Raw genomic sequence first — 25,153 nt, forward strand, 5'->3', positions numbered from 1 at the left:
GCAATGAAACATCAGAGCGGTTTTGGCTGTCAGTCTCATGGTTTCACATGTTCATATCATAAACATCATGACTTCATATGTATGACTTCATGTTACATTTATCCTACCAACACTAGATTGAAGTAAGAATTAGCACCTGAAGTCTTTGAGGTTTGGTCACTGTGTTATAAAGAATCATAGAATCAATAAAGTTGGAAAAGACCTCACAGAGCATCAAGTCAAACATATTACATAATACCTAACACCTCAGGACTAACTAAACCATGGCTTCAAGTGCCATGTCCAGTCCCCTCTTGAACACCTCCAGGGACAGTGACTCCACCACCTCCCTGGGCAGCACATTCCAATGGCCAACAACTCTTTCTGTGAAGAACTTTCTCCTCACCTGATACATTATTGAAGCTAAAACAACTTTAGTACCACATTTTGAGCACTGCAGCTGAGGCTACCAGAGGGGCAATGGAACCAGGTGGCAAAACTTATGTTAAGAAATAGAAATGTGAGTACAAAACCATTGTATGATTTGTTTCTTCCCTTTGGTTACCTGATTCTTACATTACACATGAGAAAATACTAATGAAACTAGACATAAATAATCAGAGCTCTCATCAAGCTAGAGCCTATCCAACCCAAGAACTAATTAATGACTGCAAAACTAATTCATGAGTTAAGATTTTGGTGTTATTACATACAGATTAGTAGGTGTATGGATAGGGAGTATATTCATGAAGATTAATCATTTTATCCTTTTGACTCTGTAGAGAAAATGTAATGTCACACATCTAGGATTGCTGGAAAGCAAAAAAAAAGATGCAATACTAGGTAGGTGCTGGAATGGAATGGAATGGAATGGAATGGAATGGAATAGAATAGAATAGACCAGGTTGGAAGAGACCTTCAAGATCATCGTGTCCAACCCATCATCCAATGCCATCTAATCAACTAAACCATGGCACCAAGCAGCTGTTAAAAGGTTCTCCCCCTCTTCTCCACTCTAGTGAGAGCCCACTAGAGCTGCATCCAGTTCTGGAGACCCTATTACAGGAAGGATATAGATGTATTGGAGTGTGTCAAAAGAAGGGCCAAGAGGATGATCAGAGGACTGTCATGGAGACAGACCAAGAGAGTTGTGGCTCTTCAGTCTGGAGAAGGGAAGGCTCCAAGGAGACATTATTGTGGCCCTCCAGTATCTTAAGGGGGCCTCAAGAAAGCTGGGGAGGGACTTTTTAGGATGTCAGGTAGTGATAGGACTAGGGGGAATGGAACAAAACTGGAAGTGAGTAGATTCAGATTGGATGTTAGGAAGAAGTTCTTCACTATATGGGTGGTGAGATACTGGAACAGGTTGCCCAGGGAGAGACAGTACAAGCTCATCCATGGAGGATTTTAAGGCCAGGCTGGATGTGGCTCTGAGCAACCTGATCTAGTGTGAAGTATCCCTGCCCACAGCAGGGGGGCTAGAACTGGGTGATCTTTGAGGTCCCTTCCAACCCTGGCAGTTCCATGATTCTATGATTTTCAATAATGATTATTAGTAGTTTTCAACACTTTCATATCAAAGAAGACATTAAGGAATCATAACCTTAATTTATAATTTAAAACACTCATTGCAGTGGTAAATCAATTGAGATGATATTCAGCATTCAGATAACTGGCTTCTGGTAAATCTGTAATCACCATATGGTATCACAATTAAAAATGTGCCAATACTGTTTCATTTTAATTCTTTAATAATGCCATGTGTTCATCTTTTATACTGCCTGTATTATTTCTGAGGCAGAAATGCTGCCCTCAGAGAATTATGCACAGACTAGAACCTGAAGCACTTGGAGAAAACATATATCTAATCATCAGTATGGGATTTAATCAGCCTTCTGAGGAATGGGTGAATCTCATCTATCAATGCTTTTAGAGACCAGAGATTTTAAGTAGGCAGCAATGAAGTTCAACAGCTGAAAAGCAGATATGGAATAAAAAATCATATTTCAATAATTTTGGTGCCATTCTGTGGCCAGTCTTAGTGCATGATTTGATTCAGGAATTCCAAGCTGTACCTACATTAATAACAGCAGCAAATGCATAGGACAGTTTGACATCATTCTGTTTGAGAATTCCTAGTCTGAAGTGGTTGACCACACAAATTTCACCTGATTATAACTGGGAATGTCTCAATTTCTCCTTTATGAGTATTGCATCACTCAATTTCTCTTTTAAGACTATTGCAACAATTTCTCCTTTAAGAGTATTGCATCACTTATTAAATGACTATTTAGTCACTGTCAAAAGTCTAGGCACTGTCTAGACACTGCAGAGGGACCTTGACAGGCTGGACAGATGGGCAGAGTCCAATGGCATGAATAGAATAGAGTAGAATAGAATAGAATAGAATAGAATAGAATAGACCAGGTTGGAAGAGACCTCCAAGATCATCGTGTCCAACCTATCACCCAACACCACCCAACCAACTAAACCATGCAACCAAGCACCCTATCAAGTCTCCTCCTGAACACCTCCAGTGATGGTGACTCCACCACCTCCTTGGGCAGCCTATTCCAATGGCCAATCACTCTCTCTGTGTAAAACTTCCTCCTCACCTCCAGCCTAAACTTCCCCCGGCACAGCCTGAGACTGTGTCCTCTTGTTCTGGTACTGGTTGCCCGGGAGAAGAGACCAACCTCTGCCTGTCTACAAACCCCCTTCAGGTAGCTGTAGACCACAATAAGGTGACCCCTGAGTCTCCTTCTGGCTAAGCAACCCCAGCTCCTTCAGTCTCCTCATAGGGCTTGTGTTCCAAGCCCCTCACCAACTTTGTTGCCCTTCTCTGGACACACTCCAGCAAGTCAACATCCTTCCTAAACTGAGGAGCCCAGGTGCAATTTAACACATCTATGTGCAGGGTTCTACACATTGGCCACAACATCCCCATGCATTGCTATAGGCTGGGGTCAGAGTGACTGGAGAGCAGCCAGGCAGAAAGGGACCTGGGGGTACTGGTTGACAGCAGCTGAGGGAGGTGGTGGAATTACCGTTCCTGGAGGTGCTCAAGAGGGGACTGGATGTGGCACTTGGTGCCATGGTTTAGTAGTCATGTGGTCTTGGGTGATAGGTTGGACTTGATGATCTTTGAGGTCTTTTCCAACCTTATTGATTCTATGATTCTAGGAAAGGAGGTATTCCTTCAGGTCTTTTCCCCTCATGTGCCTTTACAAACACTTTTTTGGACTGCAAGTAATTCTGGTGGATGGCTTTGCTAATCCATCCATTTGTTTTCAGCTGCTATTCTGACACACTCACAAAATTTGCCAAAATGACATCTGGAAGAAAGTTGATGACACATCTCCTTTAAAAACAAAACAAAGAAATCATCAAAATTTTAAACCCACAAGTATTTCCAGGACCTGGAAGACAATGTTTTCCTATTTCTCTTGTTTTTGATTGACCATCAAAGGACTTTGGAATTCATGTGAGGAGTGTCTCCAAAGGGCCAAGAGGATGATCAGAGAACTGGAGCACCTCTTCCATGGAGACAGACCAAGAGAGATGTGGCTCTTCAGTCTGGAGAAGAGAAGGCTCCAAGGAGACATTATTGTGGCCTTCCAGTATCTTAAGGGGGCCTGCAAGAAAGCTGGGGAAGGACTTTTTAGGGTGTCACGTAGTAATAGGATGGGGGGGAATGGAACAAAACTAGAAATGGGTAGATTCAGTTTGGATGTCAGGAAGAAATTCTTCCCCATGAGGGTGGTGAGACACTGAAACAGGTTTCCCAGGGAGGTGGTATAAGCCCCATTCCTGGAGGTTTTTAAGGCCAGGCTGGATGTGGCTGTGAGCAACCTGATGTAGTATGAGGTGTCCCTGCCCATGGCAGGGGGGTTGGAACTGGATGATCTTTGAGGTCCCTTCCAACCCCGACAATTCTATGATTCTTTTGATTTACCTTTGTTACCATGGAACCAAACAGTTTAATCTGTTCGATAGATGAAAAAATATTGGAGATTTATCAATCATCACTCCACTCACTTTCAAAGAGAACATATTGCTTTCTTCAACCAAAAGCTAGAAATTATCTTTTTTTTTTTTTGCTTAAATACTGAAAGGAAAAAAAAAAGTATTAACTTCAGTGTTAATACTGAGTTTACAAGTAGGTTCTATAATATATCTTTTCACTTACCACCTCAGAAAGAATAGAATAGAATAGAATAGAATAGAATAGAATAGAATAGAATAGACCAGGTTGGAAGAGACCTCCAAGATCATCGTGTCCAACCTATCATCCAACACCACCCAACCAACTAAACCATGCAACCAAGCACCCTATCAAGCCTCCTCCTGGACACCTCCAGTGATGGTGACTCCACCACCTCCCCGGGCAGCCCATTCCAATGGCCAGTCACTCTCTCTGTATAAAATTCTGATGATCATTTTTAATATTCCTATAATCTGTACAGATGTGCAATTTATTGTGACTGAGTTTACCCTGCAAAAAGAGATACATTTATTTTCTCACAATTTCAGATGTAACTTTTCTGCAGCAGATATGTTTATATCCTTAGGCAAGATAAAACAAGCCTTTTCCTGTGGCTCGAAAATGCTTTCTTTGTTCTGTGGCCTGAAACAAACATACCACTTCTAAAAGTAGTTTATACTATCTAAGTTCCACAAGATTTTCAGCCATGAAAATATTTTTAGAGCTTTGCATCTTTAACACAGACAGGTGAATGCTAAATCCAGTCGTAGGCGGTGTGGAATCAGGAATTCATATTAAACAAAAATTAGATTCAGGACTTCAGCATCCTGAGGATCATTGATTCAAACAGTTTCAATCATGAACTGGACCCTGTTATTCATTTTCTTCTAAAAGATATGAAAACAAAGATGGAAAGATAAAAAGAGGTTTTCTTCAAGGTTAAGTTCAATTTTCTTTACTCCAGCATTTCCCAAAGTTTTTAGAACAGTACAGAAGTGGAAGAGTTGGCAGTTTTATGATTCTTCAGGAGTATTTAATGAATAATTCACACTTTCTATGCACATTTTTTTTAGTTGTGACTTTACACACTGATACATAGCTTGAAGAAGACTGTATTGCCTCAACTGTACGTTTATGCTAAGTAGTTTCATATATTTTAAATTCAGCAGTGAGCTAAAGCAGAGTTCTCTTAATTTGAGCTATCGAGAAACACATGCTGAGTTGAAAGTGCAAATTAAATGGCATAAAGTCAGGATAAAAGAACTTGTATTAGTAGCCATGTTCAGACCTCTCAGCATGTCTACTGGGAAATCAACTGAGAAGTCACTTGAGAAGCTGTATACTTAGGCAGCTAAGAAAAGTTGTTGGGGTTTTTTTTTTTGGCTTAAGGTAAACCTAGCTCCTGAGTGTATGCTATACTCTACATGTTTGAACTGTGCAAGAGAGCCTGGATGTTAGGAAGAAATTCTTCCCAGAAAGAGAGCTTGGCCATTGGAATGGGCTGCCAAAGGAGGTGGTGGAGTCACCATCCCTGGAGGTGTTCAAAAAGGTATTGGACGTGGCACTTGGTGCCATGGTTTATTAGTCATGATGTCGTGGGTGACAGGTTGGACTTGATGATCATTGAGTTCTTTTCCAACCTTGTTGATTCTAGGATTCTATGATTCTACATTGGTATGCAGACAGCAGATTACTCAAAAGTTGGTAGTTTAAAGAAAAAAATAGTTTTGTAAGACTGGCTATTCATATTTAATTTACATTACTATCATTCAGGATTAAATCAGAAAAAATCCAAAGATGAATTTGTGCTGTAATAGAATTTCAAAGTGTTACTTCGGTATTTCCATCTACTAAAGCCTGTAGAAAACTATTCTTTATAGGAATCTTCAAGAAAGAATCACAGAATTATTAAGGCTGGAAAAGACCTCTGAGATCATCAAGTCCAGCCTGTGACCTAACACCACAATATCAGCTAAACCAAGTGCCACATCCAATCTTTTCTTAAAGACCACCAGTGATGGCAGCTCTGCTACCCCCCTGGGCAGTCCATCCCAGTGCCTAATCAGCCTTTCTGTGAAGAAGCGCTTCCTAATACCTAATCTAAACCTCCCCTGGCACTGCTTCATACCATGCAGACTCTATTTTGTTATAGATTGAAGAATCATAGAATCATAGAATCAATAAGGATGGAAAAGACCTCAAAGATCATCAAGTCCAACCTGTCACCCAGGACCTCATCTATAAGAAAGGATGGTTTAATCGGTGACTTTAAGGCTAATTTAAAGGATCTAAAGGGAAAGAGGTTCATTTGTAATTTGTGATGTTTGATAAAGTTTAAAATTATGTTTGAGAAATACTGTATTAAGGTGGTAAAAATATGCTGATTTTAAACAATGCGTCAAATATCCAGAAAGGGAAACTCTTCTTACCATCATGTTTGAAGGCCTCTGAAAAGTGGTAGGGGTTTGTTGGGGAGTGATAATGTTGGGCAGCTCCTCTCCAGCCTGGTGAAGATATACTTCCTGATGAAGGACTCCCTAATCGAGGTCTGCTCTTTGAATTAAATGAGGCTAAAGATGAACTACCAGATTTGATTCTTAAGATAGCAGCATACGAAGTGGGGAGACCAGGAACAGCTTCTGAATACTCTGGAAAGAAAACAGAAGAAAAAGAAGAAGTAAACTCAGAATAAAGATAAAATCTATCACTTTTCAAATTACTGTTTTGTTATGCATAACAGAAAAAAGCAGAGAAGGTTTTTTCTGTGGAAGGAGTGTCAGAGACGCTGGACTCCATGAGGGACTAAACTGGAGAGAGCAGTATAGCACCACAGAGCTCTATGACTCCTCTGCAGTTTCAATTCAATATCATAATTAAGTGGTTATTTGGTTATTACATTTCTCACTAATAGTGCTGTGAATTTTCAGTGTTTAAAGCCATTTTATCACACTAAATCTGCAACTTCCTTTTTACCCCTTCCCTCCCCCCCACCCCGTAACTAACATTTCAATGCCTATAAATGAAGAAAAGTGGCCAAGTCTTTGGCCCCTGCATAAGATCAAATATTATAAGAGATTAACATTAAGATTATTATAATTAAAAAAAAATAATTAACAATTATTAAAATGAAGATTATTATTACAATAGATTAAAACTATCACTCAGGGCTACAGGAACAAAGCAAGGAGAGCTATTAAAATCACTAGTACTTAACATACAACAGTCTTAGAGAGGTGAGAAGAGCATTTAAATATATGTTAATACAGATGAGAAAAGGGACTCAGGATACACATCAAGTGCCTGTGATGGAACTGATTTTTTGGAAGACAGTGGAAGTGGCTGTCAGAGAAAAAAAAGCATTGTCCTGTCATCTCCACTGATGATAAATATTTATAAATTGGACATTCTTCACATTGGCATGACATGAACAACAAAAGAAAATAAATTAGGAGTGTTCAGAAGCTGGAATTCAGCAAAAGCCAACGGCCAATATTTTAATATTACCATTTTCATCTATCCAAACTCCAAATATGCAGATTGCATGATGATTTAATTTAAAATGTGGATTTAAATACAAATTTTTGTAAATCACAGGGGAAAAATACATATAAAGAGAGCACTGCTTTAAATTGATTTTCATCCTTGTTTCACAAACCAACTGCTTTATAATGTACATCACACTCTTTCATATATCATGTTCTTATTCTGATTTCCCAGAGGTCAGAAACTCAAGGTCATTGAATTTTCTTTTTTTTTTTAAACGTTTTTGACTTCTTTTGTTCTCATCAAAAGCTAATTCACTGTATGAACAGACAATACTTTTGACCTTAAAAATCTTAGGTAAATGAACTACAGTAGAAATGTCCACAGTTAAACTTAATCATATTAAATGCTCAATGCAGAATAGACATCTTCTTCATGAGTACATGTCATGGGTTGAGTTGAATCTGCTGCTGTTATTCATAGTGTGCTGCAGTCATGCCAGCTTCAAAACTGAAAGTGCTGACTGGAGCAAAGTATTCTGGGGACTGAAGTTCGGATCGCAACATGAGAGGCATCCTGTTCTGGTTGCTGCTTTCGGGTTTTGGGTTCTTGGGTGTTGGATCTTCTGCAGAGATGGTGGTGAGACCAGTAGGAGTGGGGTAGCTCACTGGTTTTATTTTCCCCTGCACATCTGCTGCAAACAAGCTAAGCTAAGAATCATAGAAAAATAGAATCAACCAGGTTGGAAGAGACCTCCAAGATCATTCAGTCCAACCTACCACCCAGCCCTATCCAATCAACTAGTCCATGGCTTCAAGTGCCACGTCAGTCTTTCCTTGAAGATCTCCAGGGACAGCAACTCCACCACCTTCCTCAGCAGCCCAATCCAATGGCCAATCACTCTTTCTGGGAAGAATTTCTTCCTAATATCCAGCCTGAACCTTGCCTAGCACAACTTGAGACTGTGTCCCCTCATTCTGTTGCTGGTTGCCTGGGAGAACAGATCGACCCCCACCTGGCTTCAACCTCCCTTCAGGTAGTTGTAGACAGCAATAAGGTCTCCTCTGAGCCTCCTCTTCTCCAGGCTAAAGAACCCCAGCTTCCTCAGCCTCTCCTCATAGGGCTTGTGCTTGAGACCTCTCGCCAGGCTCATTGCCCTATTCCTCTATTCTATTCTATTCTATTCTATTCTATTCTATTCTATTCTATTCTATTCTATTCTATTCTATTCTATTCCATTCCATTCCATCCCATCCCATCCCATCCCATCCCATCCCATCCCATTCCATTCCATTCCATTCCATTCCATTCCATTCCATTCCATTCCATTCCATTCCTACTCTACTCTATTCTATTCACTATGGTCTGCTCTGCTCTGCTATCTGTCCATCTTTTAAATGCAAACATACCCTTTTTTTCTAACTCAAGGTGAACAAATAATCTGCAGTCTACATGAGATGGACAAAGAAGCAGAAATGTTAACACAGAAAGTATGGTGTCATGGAAATATTCTTGTGTATGTTTTAATACATAAGTAAAGTAAGTAATTCTAACAGTGATACTTATTTTGCTTTACAGGATTCACTGCTGCAGTATCAAAAATTTGGGAAGACATTATCCCATGATGCACACAGAAAGAGAATAAACACACACTGGAAGGAATTTTAAAACAAAATGCAGACCTACCTGTAGTCCAAACTTTACAACACAGCATATAGCAAACCTTAATAAGATTTCCAAAGGAAGCAGGATTGCAATCACATATATAATGAATGCACTGTTGCTTGAGTATTTTCTGCAGATAAAGGCACTTTTCTGTTTTCAACATAGTATTTGGGCTCTGTGCTATTTGCCCTTTGGCAAAGGACATACAATTGGGGAAACTCTGTGTCAGGACTTTTCCATGACAAATACTTTGTGTGACTGAAATATTATATTATTAGGCTGTTGTATGTACTATACAGAATACATACACCAGTAGCAAAACTCTAATGTCTGAAGATCTTTTAAACTAGGTAGTCTGGTTTTTGGTGACAGAAGGTAGTTCCTCAGATGATGTTCCTGAGTATATCAGCTATTCTAGCTTGAGAAGATTCAAATAATTATTCTCATTTTACTTGGAAAATGATGAAAAGTCTTCCTTGATGGGTAGACAGAAAGTAAGCTAGAGAGTATGAACTAGATAATTGCATCTTTTGTGGAGAAAAGGAGATTAACAATCAGAAATTAAATACTAATACTAGTAATTCTGAATCTTACATAGACTTTGTCACATGGCTTCTATGCTCTTATTGCCCTGTATTGTCAGCTTGGAATGTGGATTGACCATACACACAAAATTCAGCCAGGTCTCTGCTCCTCTAGTGAGACTGACACTTAGCTTTCCTCCTTGCTATGTCTTATAAGGTTGGAAAAGACCTCAAAGGTCATCAAGTCCAACCTGTCACCCAACACCTCAGGACTAACTAAATCATGGCTTCAAGTGCCACATCCAATCCCTTCTTGAACACCACCAGGGATGGTGACTCCACCACCTCCCCGGGCAGCCTATTCCAATGGCTAACAACTCTCTTGGTGAAGAACTTTCTCCTCACCTCAAGCCTAAACTTCCCCTGGTGCAGCTTGAGACTGTGTCCTCTTGTTCTGGTGCTGGTTGCCTGGGAGAAGAGACCAACCCCCTCCTGGCTACAACCACCCTTCAGGTAGTTGTAGAGAGCAATAAGGTCTCCCCTGAGCCTCCTCTTCTCCAGGCTAAGCAACCCCAGCTCCCTCAGCCTCTCCTCATAGGGCTTGTGCTCGCGACCTCTCCCCAGCCTTGTTGCCCTTCTCTGGAAATGTTCAAGTGTCTCAATGTCCTTCTTAAATTGAGGGGCCCAGAGCTGGACACAGGTCTCAATGTGTGACCTAACCAGTGCTGAGTACAGGGGCACAATGACGTTCCTGCTCCTGCTGCCCACACTATTCTTGATTATTATTATATTTTCTTTAACCTAATTAAAAAAAAAAAAAAAAAAGTGTTTGGGATAAAACACTCAAAGGCTTTTCAGCTGCAAGCAAACAGATAAGGAGCATGCAGGCCCAAAAGGGAAAGATATTATCAACTAGAAACCAGATAGAATAAAATCAGCAGTTTGGTTTACCCTTCCTAGTTCTTTGCACTAAACTACCAGATTCATAGTTATTGTCAATGTGACTCTCAGCATCCAACTAGTTTTCTGACATGTGATTTCGAAGAGAAAACTGTGATTTGAATTAATTTTGGTAACTTTTGTTACAAATGTGTGTCAACTCATTAAATTATTTATGTATCTTCCATTATTTCCAGCACACGCTGCTCTTCAGCTTTTCTTTGATCAGATTCAACCCAGTAAGGTACCAGCACCACAGGTAATAGAGAAACTGTCTTCTACTGAGTGTTGAGGCTTTTTTGTTTTTTTGTTCTTTTTTTTTTTTTTACAAAAAGGAAAAATACAAATTTCAGGATCATTTGAAAGTTTGCTCCTCGAACTTCTAAAAGCTATGTCAGCTTAAACTTGACTTCATTTCATGTGTGCCTTGGGAGAACAAAACTGAGTGAGAGAAAGGGGATCTTTTCCCACAAGTCTACAGGCTGGGGTCAGAGTGGCTGGAGAGCAGCCAGGCAGAAAGGGACCAGGGGGTACTGGTTGATAGTAGGCTGAACAGGAGCCAATAGTGTGCCCAGGTGGCCAAGAAGGCCAGTGGCATCCTGGTCTGGATCAGGAATAGTGTGGCCAGCAGGAGCAGGGAGGTCATTCTCCCCCTGTACTCAGCACTGGTTAGTCCACACCTTGAGTCCTGTGTTGAGCTCTGGGCCCCTCAGTTTAGGAAGGATGTTGACTTGCTGGAATGTGTCCAGAGAAGGGCAACAGAGCTGGTGAGGAGTTTGGCTGACAAGCCCTATGAAGAGAGGCTGAGGGAGCTCGGGTTGCTTAGCCTGGAGAAGAGGAGGCTCAGGGGAGACCTTATTGCTGTCTACAACTACCTGAAGGGAGGTTGTGCCCAGGTGGGGGTTGATCTCTTCTCCCAGACAACCACCAGCAGAACAAGAAGACACAGTCTCAATCTGCACCAAGGGAGTTTTAGACTGGATGTTAGGAAGAAGTTCTTCATAGAAAGAGTGATTGGCCATTGGAATGGGCTGCCGGTAGGTGGTGGAGTCACTGTCACTGGAGGTGTTTAGGAAGATACTGGATGGGGCCCTTGGTGCCATGGTTTAGTTGATTAGATAGTGTTGGGTGATGGGTTGTATTCGATGATCTCAAAGGTCTTTTCTAACCTGGTTAATTCTATTCTATTCTATTCTAAGGATTGCACATGCTTGTACACAATTGTTAGGTACAATCCATGGGTGCAAATATAAACCACAAAGACTGTATTATTTGACATATTTCTTTCAAAACTGCAATGATGATGCTTTGTAATTTGACCACACTATATTCTTTATTTAAATAGCAAAAGATGACAAAGTAAATTCAGACTCCAACCCCAAAACTCCTTTGAAAACTGTGTTTAAAATCTATGGAGTGTAAAATATTCTAACTCTTGGGGTGGTGATTTGTTTTCCTTCATTCCTTTTTCTAAGTGACTCCTGGTCAGTTATTAACTCATTGACATTTCTCAACTATCTAATGAAAATGTATTCTATCTTATAATACTTGCAAATGTGACCTTAATTTGTTTATTTTTTTTTCTAGCTAGCATGTTTAATCAAATGTCACTAAGAACACTAAACCACTTTTTTTTTCATTGCAAATTTTAATTACATTGTTTCAGTAGAAGCATTCAGTCTTCTAAATTGCATTGCTTCATTCTGTAGACTGGGTTGTATCACTGTTGTTTTGCAGTTTTTAAAGAGAAAGATATTTTCTGTATTTTTCTGCATATGTGCACCAGTTTCCTTCTAGACTGCTCGAGAATGCATAGATTGGAAATGACCTGAATCTGTGCTGATAAAGTGCCCATCCAAGGCATGTCCTTATGAGAACTAGGATTACTACCAAACCACAGAAAAATATCATTAAATCATACTGATTAACCAAAAAGTGGAAGTCAAGAAGAAATGGTTAGTATCCCTGATCCTCTCTGGCACACTGCACACATGTACATGGTTTACTCCACTTGTCCACGATTTCACTTAACAGATGCTATTATATTCCATTGATTACTCAAAACTACAGGCAATTCAACATATTCAAGCAATCATCACAACCAAATCAAATTGAACAAAAAAACTGAAATTTTCACTGAGAGCCTCATTTTAAACATGTAAGCTAATGAGGCTGAGTTCATTTTACAGGTAGTGAAGAGGAACATAGGAACATAGAATCATAGAATCAATAAGGTTGGAAAAGATCTCAAAGATCATCAAGTTCAACCTGTCACCCAACATCTCATGACTACTAAACCATGGCACCAAGTCCAACATCCAATCCCCTCTTGAACACCTCCAGGGATGGTGACTCCACCACCTCCCTGGGCAGCACATTCCAATGGCTAAGAACTCTCTCTGTGAAGAACTTTCTCCTCACCTCCAGCTAAAACTTCCCCTAGTGCAACTAGAGACTGTGTCCTCTTATTCTGGTGCTGGTTGCCTGGGAGAAGTGACCAACCCCCTCCTGGATACAACCACCCTTCAGGTAGTTGTGATGAACATGTTTAGTAAACTGCTACTTTTTTTCTATAGGCTTTAAAAGAAAAGTGAATGGCTGGGATGTCAACATTTCAACTTATTCAGATGTCCATTGTCTTAGTTCTCCCTTCATAAATCAGTTCAGCTTCATTTGTGTTCTTTCTGCTCAAAATGTCCAGTTGTTGTGAAGTCCAAATGATTTTAATTATTTTCCAAATCAGCAGTAGTGGATGATTTCGAAGCTGGAAGTTCTCAAGGAAAATATGCATGTGGTCCTCACCAAACTTTTTCACCAGAGATTTGACAGTAAGAGAAAATGAATCCATTTGAGATGGTCTTTTCTTGAGGAAAAAAACCCAACCAAACAAACAAACCAAAGCATACCAAAAAACTTGGTCAGGTCTTTGGCCAAAATAAGTAAACATTCAATCCAAGAATTATTTTGTTGAACTTTTCTGTAGTCTAGTGTTCAAGGAAGATATACAATGGTTTGGGTATTCAGATATGGGAACAAAAAGAAAAGGAAATAAAAGGGGGAAAAAAGGGAAAAAAAGGAAAAATAAGAGTAATATTTTGTTTACTTTTAAAGGAACAAAGAGAAAGTTCTTTGAAGACTTAAAGCACTGACAGAAAAATAGTAAATAATATTTCCAGCAGCTATTACCAAATGAATCAGCATCTTTGGAATATTACAATGTTAGAGTTAATTTGAATGTCATGAATTTCTATGAGGAATTATTTTGAAACATATAAAGATGCTTTTGTAGAGTTAGTCATTGTTTTCCCTTCCTACTGAAAAAAAAGCAATCTATTTTCCATCTTAGTTCCACTTTGTACTCATAATACAGCAAATAGATGACTCAATATGCACCCAATTATTCCTACTTTGCATCCAACATGTAACATCCACCAGATCAAGCAAGATATACTTTGAAATAGAACATTTTCAAGCTACAGAATGCTCATAGCCGCAGTAATACAAGTAATAAAAGTAATAAAATATTCTGATTATGGAAGAACCTTTATCTAAAGTAATTTTAAACTGAGATTGTCACATTTTTTCCCATCAAAACAGCTAATATTTTATCTTTCAAGATATGCTAATACAATACACAGATTACAACTAGTTAGGGTATGTTTCTGCCATGGCATAGAATTCAGTCATGGTGATTATGTTCAGTAAGTGCTTTTTCAAATTCACTGCAGTCATGTAATGAAAAGTGCTTTTCAGATGTAAAAACAAATAAATGTCCTATTTGAAAACTCTTCTCCTTAATTTATTGAAGGAAAATTTAACTCCAAATAATATCAGCAACACTTTATAATTTCCTGTGTTCCATCTAGCTCAATAACTATTGCTTCTGGTTTGTATGTAGATGTATTTGACACTACCAATGTTTGGCATATTTCTGCCTGTTTGTCTAACCAAAGGGTTTAGACCAGTTTTGTCTGAAAAATAACTCTTAGAGCAGACAGACTAGATACCTGAGGGCAGCACTAGAATAGAACAGGATAGAACAGGATAGGATAGGATAGGATAGGATAGGATAGGATAGAATAGAATGGAATAGAATAGAATAGAATAGACCAGGTTGGAAACTACCTTCAGGATCATCGTGTCCAACCTATCAACCATTCCAACCCACCTAATCAACTAAACCATGGCACCAAGCACCCCATCAAGTCTCCTCCTAAACACCTCCAATGACGGTGACTCCACCACCTCCCCGGGCAGCCCATTCCAGGCAATCACTCTCTCTGTATAGAGCTTCTTCCTAACATCCAGCCTAAACCTCCCCTGGTGCAGCCTGAGACTGTGTCTTCTTGTTCTGGTGCTGGCTGCCTGGGAGAAGAGACCAACCACCGCCTGTCTACAACCTCCCTTCAGGTAGTTGTAGAGAGCACCTGAGTCTCCTCCAGGCTAAGCAACCCCAGCTCCCTCAGTCTCTCCTCATAGGGATTGTGTTCCAAACCCCTCACCAACTTCGTTGCCCTTCTCTGGACAAGTTCCAGCAAGTCAACATCCTTCTTAAACTGAGGGGCCCAGAACTGGACACAGTACTCGACGTGTGGCCTAACCAGTGCAGTGTACAGGGGCACAATGACCTCCCTGCTCCTGCTGGCCACACTGTTCTTGATGCAGGTCAGGATGCCATTGGCCCTCTTGGCTGCCTGGGCACACTGCAGGCTCCTGTTCAGCCTACCATCGACCAGTACCCCCAGGTCCCTCTCTACCTGGCCGCTCTCCAGCCACTCTGCCCCCAGCCTGTAGCTCTGCATGGGGTTGTTGTGGCCAATGTGCAGAACCCAGCACTTGGATGTGTTCAGTCTCCTGCCCTTGGACTCTGCCCATCTGTCCAGCCTGTCGAGGTCCCTCTGCAGAGCCTCTCTACCCTCCAGCAGATCAACTCCTGCCCCCAGCTTGGTGTCATCTGCAAAATTACTGATGATGGACTCAATGCCCTCATTCAGATCATCAATAAAGATGTTAAAGAACATGGGGCCCAGCACTGATCCTTGGGGCACTAAGGCCACCCAATAAAGAGGATGCAGAAACTAGCTGCTTCTACATGTCATGACCTTTGGCCTGAAGGAGCAGTGCTACTTACTAGCTGCACTTTTTAGGCATCTATGGAGATATTATATATATTATAATATAATTATATGTATTATTGTGCATATATGCACAATGAGACTCCTAAGTGGGTTTTGTTTATCAATTTTTAGATATACTTCTTTGTCCTACTTCTTCAAGTACTTTCCTACAAGACATTTCATCTCAAATGTGACATGTATTCTCTATCAGGAAAGTGTGGAGCGTTGCTACCGTGAGATCCGTCGATTAGCCTACACTGCATGCTTTTAATTGAAATCTTAACTTGTTTTCCCTGTGGCTGATGATCACCAGAGTGAGCTGTCAATTCTGAGTGTGAAGGAAGAACTATGTACCAGAGGTCAACTATTTCAGCACAAATCAATTAAAGTAATTAGATGGATAGAAACCCTTTTATATAACCCTTCCTTCCTACAACAGTATGCGTATCTATGTTAGGTGAGCAGCAATGCATAATCCACAGTAAAGGAGAAATTTGTAATTGACATTGCTAGTCTAAATTGCTTGATTAAATTATTAATACCATCACGAAAACTGAAGCAGTCAGAATCTTAATAATCAGTGTGTGAAGGAAACGACCTGATGATTCTTTTGGCAACAGTTTTGTTTACATTTGTAAAACTATGGTATTTTAAGAGATCAGATAGCTGCTTGGACAGAAAAAAAACCAAGCCATAATCTAGGATGTTGCTCACTTTTCAGAAGTGGTTTGGAACATCTTGAACTATAAAACAGCAGTTTGTCTGCTGATGCTCAAATACAGGCTCTGGCATTGTATTGAAACTACTATGTTACTTTAAAAAGCCACTTTTGCTCTTTCTCCTTCATCCTTCAAAAAAAAAAAAAAGCTATTTGCTCCCCATAAACATCTTTATTGCCACCTGATTGTATTCTTCAAAAAGTGCAGCTAAAAACTTGACTTTTTGGTGATGCACATCTGGGCCAGCTCGGTAGTTGGTATGAGTGTTGTTATTGCCTCGTATTTTCTCATGTGCTCATCAGACATCTTTGGACTGTTTTAGACAGTAACCTTGCTAGTGAGGACTGTCTCTTTGCTTGCATTTTTACCTCTAAGTAAAATAGGACCTCCTGCAACCACAGATCATAACCCAGCAGAAGCAGCTCTGACTCCATACTGGTGTCCTGTGGTGTTACTGGGTTAGCTACTGTGCTGCAATGGGACCCTGGGCCAAAGGCAGGGTGTGCAGAAGCCCTGGAAAGGTCTAACAGGGTTACTCAAGCCCAGCAGGATCCTCAGGGCACTGACGGCAGCCTTTCTTTCCAGCAAGATGTGCCACACACCCTTCGGAGAACTGAGCTCAACAGTGACCTACCACAGCGTGGTTTAGTTTTAGCAGGACATCATAGAGCTTTTTTAAGGCTGGACAGAGAGGGTGATGGAGCTGGATTCAAGCCATAAACAGAAGCACAATTCAGCCTATAATCTTAGACTCATAGAACCCTTTAGACTGGAAAATAATTTTAAGCTCATCAAGTCCAATCATTAACCCAGCACTGCCAAGTCCACTACTACACCATGTTCCTATGAACCACACATACATATCTTTTAATGCCTCCAGAGACAGCAACTCAAACACTTCCCTAGACAGCATGTTTCAGTGCTTGATAACCTTTCAGGTGTATAAATTTTTCCTAGGATCCAATCTAAATCTCCTCTGTTGTAACTTGAGGTCATTCCCTCATGTCCTATCACTTGCCACTTGGGAGAAGAGACCAACACCCACCTCACTAATAATCACCTTTCAGGTAGTTGAGAGAGCAATAAGGTTTCCCCTGAGCCTCTTTAGATCAAGGCCAAACAACCCCAGTTCCCTTAGCTGCTTCTCATAGGACTTGTTCTCTAGACCTTTCACTAGCTTCATTGCCCTTCTTTGGACATGTTCCAGCAACTCAATAGCTTTCTTGTCTTGAGGGACACAAAACTGAGCACAGTATTCAAGATGTGGCCTCATTAGTGCTGAGTGCAGGGGCATGATCACTTCCCTACTCATGCTGGCTGCCCTATTTCTGATACAGGCCAGGGTGCCAGGGCCACCTGAGCACACTGATGACTTATTTAGCTGGCTGACAACCAATGCTCCCAGGTACTTTTCTGTTGGGCAGTTTTCTAGCCCCTCTACCATGCCTGTAGCATTGAATGTGAGTTGTGCTAAGATATTTACTATTAAAATGTTAATTTACTAAGAAAATACTGTTATCAGAATGTATAAATAAAAACTCTGCTACTGCTTTAGGCTTACATCACCAGTTAGACCTGGCATAAGCACAAATCACTAGTCAAACAACTTCCAAGCCTTCAAACCTATGTGGATGAAAGACACTGAAAGTCAAGAAGGAAATGTCCAGAGCATGGATATCAGATCAACTGTCAATGCCAACAGTACAAGAGCAAGAAATTCTAACAGTGCTTAATTAAAATAATTAAATAATCCATTAATATTTTTTTTTCCTAATTAACATTCATGTTTTGAGAATAATTTTTTGAGGATAATTTTACTTTGGCACAGAAATCTGTGGATAACCTTTGAATTAGTACAGAGACATTTATGATTCATAGCTAAAGCAAATCTTCCTTTGAGCTGCAAAGTTAAGGAAAGGTTGCCTAGAATAAGTTCTTCTGTTCCCTGTGATACACATTCTTACATATTATCCATGTTCTGTGTGTTTGTGTCCAGTGGAAGCAGACAGCCTTTCATCCTCTTTAAATTATCTATCTCCTGCTTCAAAGGTTTTTAGTTTGCTTTTTCTTTTAGACAGCTGATGTATTCTTTTCTACCCTTGGGTCTTTCTCTAGTTCTCTGTGGTTTGCTTTAGTCTTTTCTAAATATTTTACAGTACACTGTCCACTTTGTGGTAGGTTTAGGCTATGCCTTTAAAATTTTGTTACAAATTCAGAGCAGAAAAGTAGAAAAAATATAAATCATAGAATCAATAAGGTTGGAAAAGACTTCAAAGATCATCAAGTCCAACTTGTCACCCAAGACCTCATGAGTACTAAACCATCACTATAGGGTGTAAAAAGGAAAACCAAAGTTAATTCTAAACCATTTCATTGGAGAAATATCTACCATAAGACTGCTTGTGCCAAAATATTCTGAGGGCTTCTCTTCTCTGCTCACTTGGCTAGGGAGAGATTAACCCTCTTATACTGACCTTGGCTTCATTATTTTGGTTAAGTCTAACCGCTACTTTATTTCTCCGCTCCTTTCTCCCTTTCGGACAGGGGGTTGGAGGTGCAGAGGGACAGTTTCCCTGGTCTTCTTGACCTTTTGTTCTTGTGTCCTTTTGTTCTGTCAGAGGTTGCCTGGGAGAAGAGACCAACCCCCACCTGGCTACAACCTCCCTTCAGGTAGTTGTAGAGAGCAATAAGGTCTGCCCTAAGCCTCCTCTTCTCCAGGCTAAGCAACCCCAGCTCCTTAGCCTCTACTCATAGGGCTTGTGCGCCAAACCCCTCACCAGCTTGTTGTGTGCACTATGCAGGCATTTACATTCACACAGGACAGATCCATAACAGAAACACATTTGCACACTAAGTTCCTAATCTGAAAATAACTTTGTGTTGCTAAACCTTTGCTATTCCACAATCAAAATTATTTGACAATTACTATCGTAATGCAACTCAACAAAATGCCCTGTAACATCATCCCATGCAGTTGTGAGCAGTCACATGCCTTGTCTTTCCTTAAATATCTCAGCAATAGTTCCTATTAGGAATTAAGGAGAGGAAAAACATGATATGATAATTATAAAGCTAGAACCAAAGTATGATTTCTTAGTATTAACAGCAACAGCAAGTGTAAAGAGAAAATTACATCAGCAAGCACTGCTATTAGAAATTCACTAATAAAATGTACCAATGCATTAGAGCCATCTATGTGGGAAACAAATCATCTGCAAGCACTGGCACTGTAACAGATTTAATAGCATTACAGTTGGAGCCTTCGCTGAAGCACCAGAAAAACTTAGTCCCTATAGGTACATCATTTGAAAAAGCAAAGACAAGCCAAAATACACAAAGACACAAAACTTGGCACACTTCATTTTAGAAATCACCACAAAGGACTTTTCTAAGGCAATCAGAAACAATATTATATTTCAAAGCAGTTGGGGGTAGTATACATAGGCAACAACAAGAAAAGACTTTTCATATCTTGAACTGTTTTGATTTTATTGTTGATTTCCATTTTTAAAAGCAGTTGCCATTTTATAGACATGGAATACAGCAAAACCTTTAAGTAAGGAGGATTTTGAAATCAGTCAGGCCTGTCTAAAATTGTAGATACCTTTCCAGGAGGATTTATAATATTTCTTTTTCTCCCAACAATGTAATTTAGTGCTGACATAAGCAAATTAACTGTGAACAGCACAGAACAGAAAGATTTATTCTAAGCCATCTAGTTGGTATATAGAAGTTCACTGTAAACACAGTTAGTGTGACTATTGTGAAGCCTGAGGTTATGGCTTTCATTTCAAAAACCTCTCCATAGAAGAAAGATATTGAACCAATAAACCTCGTCATTTCAAGGGAATTTGCATTCTGTGGGTTTTATGTTCCCATCTACAGTTTTGCATTAATAAATGATAATGAATGTCAATCATGATAACAGAGAAAATCTCTGCTTACCTGGAATTTCCCTTACTGTGAAATAATAAACCCCCTAGAACTGTTATTCAGAGATTTCAGGCAGTGTAGCAGAGTCAGACAAGATCTATCGGTCACCAGTAGGAAGTGCATATTTTGGGATACATTTCCAGGCACATGGCTTCCAGACACAAAATATTCCTAATCAGTTTTGAAAGAGAAAGCTTGAGGCAAAAGGCTAAAATATCTACTAATGAAGCATATGAGAAATTCAGCTTTTCAATAACATACTAAAATATCTCAGTGCCCATCTCTATTTGTATCCAAAGAAGTTTGCTTTTGTGGACCACATCTGTCAAGAAAGTTTGCTTTATTAATTCTGTTTTCACAGAATCACAGAGTTAACCTGGTTGGAAAAGACCTTTGAGATCACCAAGTCCAACCTATCACCCAACACTATCTAATCAACTAAATCATGGCACTAAGTGCCTCATCCAGTATTATTTTAAACAGGGATGTTGACTCCACCACCTCCCTGGGCAGCCCATTCCAATGGCCAATCACTCTTTCTGTGAAGAATTTCTTCCGAACATCCAGTCTAAAGATTCCCTGGCACAGCTTGAGACTGTGTCCTCTTGTTCTGTCACAGGTTGCCTAGGAGAAGATACCAACCCCCTCCTGGCGACAACCACCCTTCAGGTAGCAATAGACTTTCAGACTGGAGTTCACAGAGCTATGATGATGGAGTCTCCATCATACTGCACACGCTAGTTATCTAGGGCACTGTTCTGACACTTTGACCTCCTAATTCACCAAGAAAAACCCTATGTTTCTATTACATTTCTTCTTGCATATGTGTAATTTAGAATTGGTGTTTTCTGCTAAACAGATTTCACTCTTGAGACTTCTAAATGTTTACACAGCCCATAGGTAAACTTCAGAACTGTCACCATCACTGTGTATTCAGATTGCAAAGTTTTGCAAACTCCCCGACAGCAAAATTTTAAGTCAAAAGATCAAACAGTGTTTTAATGTACTAAGCTGGTTTGTGTCAGCCACACATAACACTTCCTCCTAGACAATACTTTTGAAATTTTGCTGGTGTGAAGGAAGTTTACATATTTGACAGTTATGTTAATGTTTGATTCCTAAACTGTGCAAGTTGCTGGCCTTCCTGTTCTATGGGAAATACCATAAAGGCAGATCTGGAAGGATTAGAGTACATTTTTGGCTTGATTTATTTTATATACATTTCCTGTTCCTCCCATAAAAATGAATAAAATAGAACGGAATGGAATGGAATGGAATGGAATGGAATGGAATAGAATAGAATAGAATAGAATAGAATAGAATAGAATAGAATAGAATAGAATAGAATAGAATAGAATAGAATAGAATAGACCAGGTTGGAAGAGTCCTTCGAGATCATCTTGTCCAACCTATCACCCAACACCATCTAATCAACTAAACCCTGGCACCAAGCACCCCATCAAGTCTCTTCCTAAACACCTCCAGTGATGGTGACTCCACCACCTCCCTGGGCAGCACATTCTAATAGGCAATCACTCTTTCTGGGGAGAACTTCTTCCTAACATCCAGCCTAAACCTCCCCTGGCTAATACAGTGAAACCAGGGAAGTTAAAGGAATCACAGCATATTGCTGATAGTCCCATTTGTAATTATGTTATTATTGGTAATAACAGAAAAACAAAACACACACAAACAACCCTCCCCAATCCCCCCCCCCCAGAAAAAAGACCAAAACACAACAAAACCCAAAAAAACCCCAACAAAAACCTCACACACACACACACACAAACTCAAAACAAACACAAACCAAACCAAACAAACAAAAGCCCCACAAAACCCTCCCCCCACACACACAAAAAACCCCAACAGCACAGTCATCTGCATAATATTCCTGGAGCTACTAAAGGATAATATAGACAAGATTGCAATCAGGCTAAAAATAGAGATGAGATGAAGCATTTTCTAAAAATCATCAAAACTCTACCCAGGAGGTACACTGCATGGTACTTAGCCAAACAAACACAAGCTTTGCAGAATCAGAGCTGCCCATTATGATATCGATGAGCACTCAAACACAGGAAAAAAAAACCCAAAACAAATATCAGTTGCTGCTATTACTTTAACCTCTATAAAGAGATAGTTGAGACTGAAAAAATAGCACCAGCTCTCTTGTGCTTACTCATTCAGAACATTACTTGACCTTTGAGTTAAAACCTTGCTCTAGGAGAGTTGGCAAAACTTTGAAATCTGAATACACAGAGCGATGGTGACAATTCTGAAATTTACCTGTGGGCTGTGTAAATGTTCAAAGGTCTCAAAACAGAAATCTCCATGAAGGAGACAATACCAATCCTCCAATATAAAGATTGCAAAGAGAGATCTCTTACTTAAGTACTCAGCTATGTTTATAGTAGGATTTTCCATCAGTTGTTTTAGGCAATTCTTCCCACGCCAAGTTATTCACACAGTTACACTGAGCTGTAGTCACATGGCTACTGAAGTTGATAAGAGAGCACAAATGACCATGACTATCTCTGGGAACTTATTTAAGTAGAGACTGTAAAATAAAAGTTTGTTCACCTCCTCATTTCTTGCCCAGCTATCTCCTTTCTCCAAACCTAACCATTATCTGCAGAGCATTTGGAACTAGATTATCTTTAAAAGAAGGTCCCACCCAGCCCAACGCATTCTAGGATTCTAGAAGCAGAGGACAGGCAAAAAAGATTCAACAATTTCTCATCAGATAGATTCTGAAGAAGCATTGCACATAACACTGGAATGAAGCTGGAGGTCGGGAGATTCAGACTGGACATGAGGAAGAAGTTCTTCACCATCAGAGTGGTGAAGCCCTGGAATGGGTTGTCCAGGGAGGTGGTTGAGGCCCCATCCCTATAGGTGTTTAAGAGCAGGCTGGATGAGGCTTTGGCATCTGGTTTAGGAAGTTTTGTGTTTGTCAGTGCCAGCATTCATGAAGAATAGCAACTCAACAGGTGTTTCATTTCCTCTGGAGTGTTTCAGCAAGTTTCAGCAACTCTTAGTGGTGGATCACACGTTAATCATCAACACTTCAACTGCACTTGCGGCCCGAGGTTCCTCCCGGGCTACGCCTGTCTGAGCGTCACTCTTTGGTCTCTTCTCCCAGGCAACCAGCAGCAGAACAAGTGGACACAGTCTCAAGCTGAGCCAGGGGAAGTTTAGGCTCAAGGTGAGGAGAAAGTTCTTCACCGAGAGAGTTGTTAGCCATTGGAATGTGCTGCCCAGGAAGGTGGTGGAGTCACCATCCCTAGAGGTGTTCAAGAGGGGATTGGACATGGCACTTGGTGCCATGGTTTAGTTAGTCATGAGGTGTTGGGTGACAGGTTGGACTTGATGACCTTTGAGGTCTCTTCCAACCTTATTGATTCTATGATTCTATGATGTAAAGAGAATGTTAAGAACTTGCTATGGCAATAAAGGCTCAAGCATGAAAAGATAAAATTTAAATAAAAGTCTGAAGTGAATTTCCCTTAAAACTTTCCAAGTATGAATCATAGCACAGAGCTCTCACCATGAAAGGGGATAAAAGGAAAGACACTGTAAATAAGCAAATATTAATCTAAATGACTATATCTTTGTGGTTGTGATCTCATGCAGACATATTAATAACTTACATATAATTTTGTGACAGCATGTTACAACAGGGAAAATAGCAGCTACCTGCTAAATATAACCAAACCTTCCTTTTTCATTCCATAGTAACTGGAATCACTTTGTCCTTTTCATCCCACTGTAGAAAACAGAATTTTGTTCAACTTCTCCATTCCCAAATAAACACATCCTATTTCTCATGCCCACATAAGACCATTTTCACATCATAGTTGCACTTCAGTCCAACAGTTTTTGAACCAAGTAACTTAAAAGTTAAAAAATAAAATAAAATCAAGACTGCATTTGTATGTTTTTGAGCACAAGATTTTTACAGTCCTGGTGCAAAAAAAGAAAGGAAGTAATGTATTCCCTTAGCTTCCAAAATCAGAACCAGAGACACCTTATGACTCATTCACTTCTGCAGTATAAAGTCAAACAAATAGTACTGAAGTCACTACAGGCAGTTTTAACTATCTCAAGTACTTGAACTATACAAAAATAACGGAGATATTTATTGCATGGTAGGACTGTTTCACTAGTGCAATCATGAGAGCTTGATGTCACAGAATAGAATAGAATAGAATAGAATAGAATAGAATAGAATAGAATAGAATAGAATAGAATAGAATAGAATAGAATAGAATAAACCAGGTTGGAAGAGACCTTCGAGATCATCGTGTCCAACCTATCATCCAACACTACCCAATCAACTAAACCATGGAACCAAGCACCCTGTCAAGCCTCGCCCTGAACACCCCCAACGATGGCGACCCCACCCACCTCCTCAGGCAGCCCATTCCAGTGGGCAATCACTCTCTGTGTGTAAAACTTCCTCCTAACCTCCAGCCTAAACCTCCCCTGATGCAGCCTGAGACTGTGCCCTCTTGTTCTGGTACTGGTTGCCTGGGAGAAGAGACCAACCTCTGCCTCACTACAACCCCCCTTCAGGTAGTTGTAGAGCCTTAGCATGTTTTGGGTTGCAAGGGTCCTTAAAGATCATATAGTTTCACCCCCCTGCCATGAGCAGTGACACCTTCCACTAGACCATGTTGCTTAAAGCCTCATCTAACCTGGCCTCAGAATTAATAGAAACTAGTACTTTTTTTCCTCTTGGACACATAGCAGTTTTGTGGTTTTAATGTATCATTTGTCTGATGAAATATTAGATTTCATGATACTATT

General features: G+C 40.1%; 1 protein-coding gene across 5 annotated transcripts in view; it reads right to left on the reverse strand.

Annotated features, from left to right (window-relative positions):
- The window catches only part of CNTN5 (contactin 5), a 661,195-nt gene that overhangs the window by 250,227 nt on the left and 385,815 nt on the right, over positions 1-25,153 (reverse strand). For all 5 annotated transcript variants that reach the window (XM_054164542.1, XM_054164541.1, XM_054164544.1 and 2 more), the window contains one exon: positions 6,394-6,612. In XM_054164542.1, coding sequence (XP_054020517.1) covers positions 6,394-6,612 — 219 coding nt within the window. The remainder of the gene's footprint in view (positions 1-6,393; positions 6,613-25,153) is intronic.

Source organism: Dryobates pubescens, chromosome 10, assembly GCF_014839835.1.
Source record: "Dryobates pubescens isolate bDryPub1 chromosome 10, bDryPub1.pri, whole genome shotgun sequence".
NCBI classification, from domain to species: domain Eukaryota; kingdom Metazoa; phylum Chordata; class Aves; order Piciformes; family Picidae; genus Dryobates; species Dryobates pubescens.